Raw genomic sequence first — 4,189 nt, 5'->3', positions numbered from 1 at the left:
CTGGAAAAAGCCTCTGACGCTCAGCAGTTTGTTTGGAATAAATAGAAGAAGTGGCAAGATTAACACCAAAGGTGTTGCCAAAATAAATTTTGTTGAATTAGGCCCTAACCCTAACACCTCCACAAGGACAAACTATACATTCTGGTGTAATGACATTAGTTAGATGACATAGTGCAGTGCTTTATTCACTTAACTGAAGCTAGACACAAAAAAATCAAATCAAATAAAAAACAGAAACTTTGACAGTCCTGTCAATCAAGGGGAACTTGGAATCTTACTAACTTCATACATTGTGGTGTCACAACGAGGGCAGTGAATGCAGTGTGAGGTTAGAATTCCAAGTGCACAGAGGCATTTCACTTTTTGGCGCGATGGAGGTGACACACAAGACAAAGACAGAGAGAAAGAGAGACAAGAGAAACAAATACATGGAGATCCAGCACAACACGGAGTCGGAGGATGCCCAGGTAAGCCCTACGCGGCAGACCTACCTGGAATTCCCTGTAGAGAGGAAGACTGGGCTCCTGGACCCAGTCTCCAGCAGCGAGGAACATCTGCTGCTGATAGAGGCAGAAAAACAGTTGAAGCTGGTTCTAGGCCTGGACTCTTCTGTCCAGAACGAGGAACAGACCCAGACCCAGACGAAATTGAGCAGGCAGTGCTATAAGACGATGAGGGATGCAGATGAATATGTCAGGAAAATTCTGGACCTTGACTCTTCTGACCACACCCAGGTCCAGTTCATGTTCCTGGGCCTAGCCGAACAGGTCCAGGTCCACGAACAGGTCCAGAAGAAATGGAGCAGGCAGGAGCATCTGATGATGATAGAGGCAGAAGCATATTTTAAGCTGGCTCTGGGCCTGGACTCTTCTGCCGAGAAGCAGCAACAGACCCAGAGGAAATGGACCAGCCAGGAATACCAGACTATGAGGGAGGCAGATGAACATCTTAAGGAGATTCTGGACCTGGACTCTTCTGCCCAGACCCAGCTCCAGTTCATGTTCCTCGGCTTGGCTGAACAGGCCCAAGTACAGGCTCAGGCCCAGGAACAGGCCCAGGAAAAGGTCCAGGCCCAGGAAAAGGCCCAATTCGAGGCCCAGGAACAGGTCCACATCCAGGCCCAGGTCCATGCCCAGGAAAAGGCCCAGGAACAGGCCCAGGAACAGGCTAAGGGACAGGTCCAGGAACAGGTCCAGGCCCAGGTCCATGCCCAGGAACAGGCCCAAGAACAGGCCAAGGAACAGGTCCACGCCCAGGAAAAGGCCCAGGAAAAGGCCCAACTCGAGGCCCAGGCCCAGGGAAAGGCCCAAGTCGCGGCCCAGGAACAGGTCCATGCCCAGGAAAAGGCACAGGTCCAGGCCCTGGTCCATGCCCTGGAAAAGGCCCAGGAACAGGTCCAGGCCCAGGAAAATGCCCAAGTCCAGGCCCAGGAAAAGGCCCAAGTCAAGGCCCAGGAACAGGTCCAGGCCCAGGTCCAGGTCCATGCCCAGGAAAAGGCCCAAGAACAGGTCCAGGCCCAGGTCCAGGTACAGGCCCATGAAAAGGCCCAAGTCGAGGCCCAGGAACAGGCCCATGAACAGGCCCAGGACCAGGAACAGGCCCAGGAAAAGGCCCAAGTCGAGGCCCAGGAACAGGCCCATGAACAGGCCCAGGAAAAGGCCCCGGACCAGGAACAGGCCCAGGAAAAGGTCAAGGAAAAGGCCCAGGAACAGGCCAAGGTCCAGGTCCAGGCCCAGGTCCAGGTCCATGCCCAGGAACAGGCCCAAGTCCAGGCCCAGGCCCAGGTCCAGGAAAAGGCCCAGGTCCAGGCCCATGCCCAGGAACAGGCCCAAGTCCAGGCCCAGGAACAGGCCCGGGAAAAGGCCCAGGAAAAGACCCAAGAACAGGTCCAGGTCCAGGTCCAGGCCCAGGAACTGGCTCAGGCTGAAACCAGAATCACGGCTGCTCTGAAGCACACTGAGCAGAAGCTAGAGAGCTGTCTCCTCCAGCAGCAGGAGGAGAGGGCCGGTCTCCTCAGGGCCAAAATTGACAACGAGCAGGCCCTGGAGGAGAAAGAGCGAGAGTGGGCAAAGAGAAAAGCCTTCATGGCAGATAAGCTTGCTGTTCTGGAGAGGGACCTCAACGAACTTCTGGAGAAGAAGAAGAAAAAGAAGCATAGCTTGCTGCGTAGAATCGCTGATGCCCTTACTCCAAAGCGTAAGGAGAAAAAGAAGAAGAACAAGGAGGACAAGATGGAGTCAACGTTCAACTCAGACTCTATCAAATCCTCCAATTCTTCAATATGAGCACAATAACACCTGTGCTCACACACCCAAACCCCCTCCATCCATTTCCAACCCCCCCCTTACATCCCCCAAATTCCCACAAACCCTTTGTCTTGCATTTCTTCTCAGTAAACGATATCAACGATATCAAAAAAAAAAATACACTGCCTGTATGGTTTTATTTCTGTAGAGATTTGTAAGTTCCACCACAGTCAATAGTGTACGTGTAACTAGACTATTGTTGTTTGTTTGTGTGGTTTTGCTATTTAAATGCTGTTAAAAACAGAGCCATCTCTTCTCTCTCTCCTTAACAATCAAACTCAGAAATGGAAGTGGAGCTTCCATGTTACTCTACATTTATCTCAACCTGGAGTCACAATGTGACCTTGGAATTTTAACGTTCCAGTTGACATTTTAGTCCAAAATAATTTACTCATATAGTGCAGCTCTAAAAGAAGTCTTAATAAATTACTGAAGTTTGATATAGATGGGTATATTAACTTTGCAGTAGGGGGGGTGAAGTTCGAAAATGTGACTCTGACACAGCCTTTAATCACAACCAATAGAATATAATGAGAAAAAACAGGGAGGAAACTTAAATTCTTAAATTGCCAACATTAAAAGCAACTAAATATTGAGGTTAAGGGTCAGAACCACAATAAATATTACAAAATATCCCTGCGATCCCAGAATGATCATCTCTTATTATATGGCCCGTTGTAATCATAAATAGGAAGAAGAAGAAGAAGAAGAAAGATGGTGGTGATGATGATGACTACTCTTGCCTTATAGAAATGTCAGCTTAATTTCCATTAGCCTTCATTCCAAGTTGTATCTTCCTCTCTGACAGCAGCCAAAGCAATGCAACTTTTCACTTCCGCAATTCACCAACTTTTCGTTCCACCACTTCCATGACAGAGCCACTGTCTCTTCTGTGACTGGCTGTTCTTCTGCTACTCTATTCAGGAGGTTTATTGTCATACAAAGGCTTTTTCTATCAGTTCAGTCCATTCATCATTATTCAAATACAAAAGAAAAATAGACTACCAAGGTTGAACTTGAAATACACTTTCATCAACTATCAGCCGTCTGATTTCATTACCAAAAAATGAAATGAAAATTCACTGTAGGGGAAGATTGAATAGCCTATCATAAATTATTATTACTTACATTTTACATTCTAGGCACTCTGCAATTTACAATTAGGCAGAGGTGGAAAGTAACTAAGTACATTTCCTTAAGTACTGTACCTCAGTAGTTTTTCCACTTTATGAGACATTTCAGAGGGAAATATTGTACTTTTTCCTCCACTACATTTATCTGACAGCTGTAGTTACTACTTACTCTGCAGAATAAGGTTTTACATGCAAAACATAGAATAAGCTCATAAAATATGTTGCATTGTTAGAGTTTAAACTCCCCAACAGTATATGGAGCAGTTAGACCGACAACATTAAAATACTTCTTACAGGTTAACGCATCAATTTAACACTCTGAAAGAATGAGTACTTTTACTTTTCATACTTCAGTACATTTTACTGCTAATACTTCTATAATTTTACTGAAGTAAACTTTTGAATGCAGAATTTTTACTTTTACTGGAGTATTTTTCCATTATGGTTTTGATACTTTTACCTGAGTAAAGGATTTGAGAACTTTTTCCACCACTGAATTTAGTCCATTGAAGCGTTGTACACTGTGTACTTTAGACCATGCACATTGTGATACTTTTCAGACATGGGAATGTAGGATGTTCTATGTTTCTAGTTAATTTCATGCATCATATTCTATTCACAATAACTCCCTCCTAGTACACTGCACCAATGCACTGTTGGTCAGTCACTGCACTTAAAGCTACAATATGAACTTTTCACCTTGAGGCAGGAAGGGTATTGTTTGTCCCGCCCTCCTCCCCCTCCAACACC

General features: G+C 45.9%; 1 protein-coding gene across 1 annotated transcript; it reads left to right on the top strand.

Moving 5' to 3' along the window:
- The first annotated feature begins 371 nt into the window (after positions 1–371).
- On the top strand, positions 372–2,285 carry LOC139651425 (putative uncharacterized protein DDB_G0271606). The gene is made up of 2 exons (XM_071528325.1): positions 372–1,610; positions 1,803–2,285. Exons 1-2 carry the CDS (start codon positions 372–374, stop codon positions 2,283–2,285), a joined length of 1,722 nt encoding a protein of 573 aa, XP_071384426.1.
- Positions 2,286–4,189: the final 1,904 nt, after the last annotated feature.

Source organism: Centroberyx affinis, unplaced genomic scaffold (assembly GCF_046629955.1).
Source record: "Centroberyx affinis isolate AG114_WGS23_722 - 3 ecotype Tasmania unplaced genomic scaffold, CSIRO-AGI_Caff_v1 ptg001660l_1, whole genome shotgun sequence".
Classification (NCBI taxonomy): domain Eukaryota; kingdom Metazoa; phylum Chordata; class Actinopteri; order Beryciformes; family Berycidae; genus Centroberyx; species Centroberyx affinis.
The sequence above is the reverse complement of the archived record's forward strand: the minus strand, read 5'-3'. Positions and strand labels throughout refer to the sequence as shown.

What these genes read in the sequence shown, in the direction of transcription:
- LOC139651425 (XM_071528325.1), top strand. Translation starts at nt 372, where the DNA reads ATGGAGGTGACACACAAGACAAAGACAGAGAGAAAGAGAGACAAGAGA. An exon ending in AGGAACAGGCCCAGGAAAAG is followed by an intron (nt 1,611 to 1,802) that starts GCCCAAGTCGAG and finishes GAAAAGGCCCAG; the next exon opens with GTCCAGGCCCATGCCCAGGA.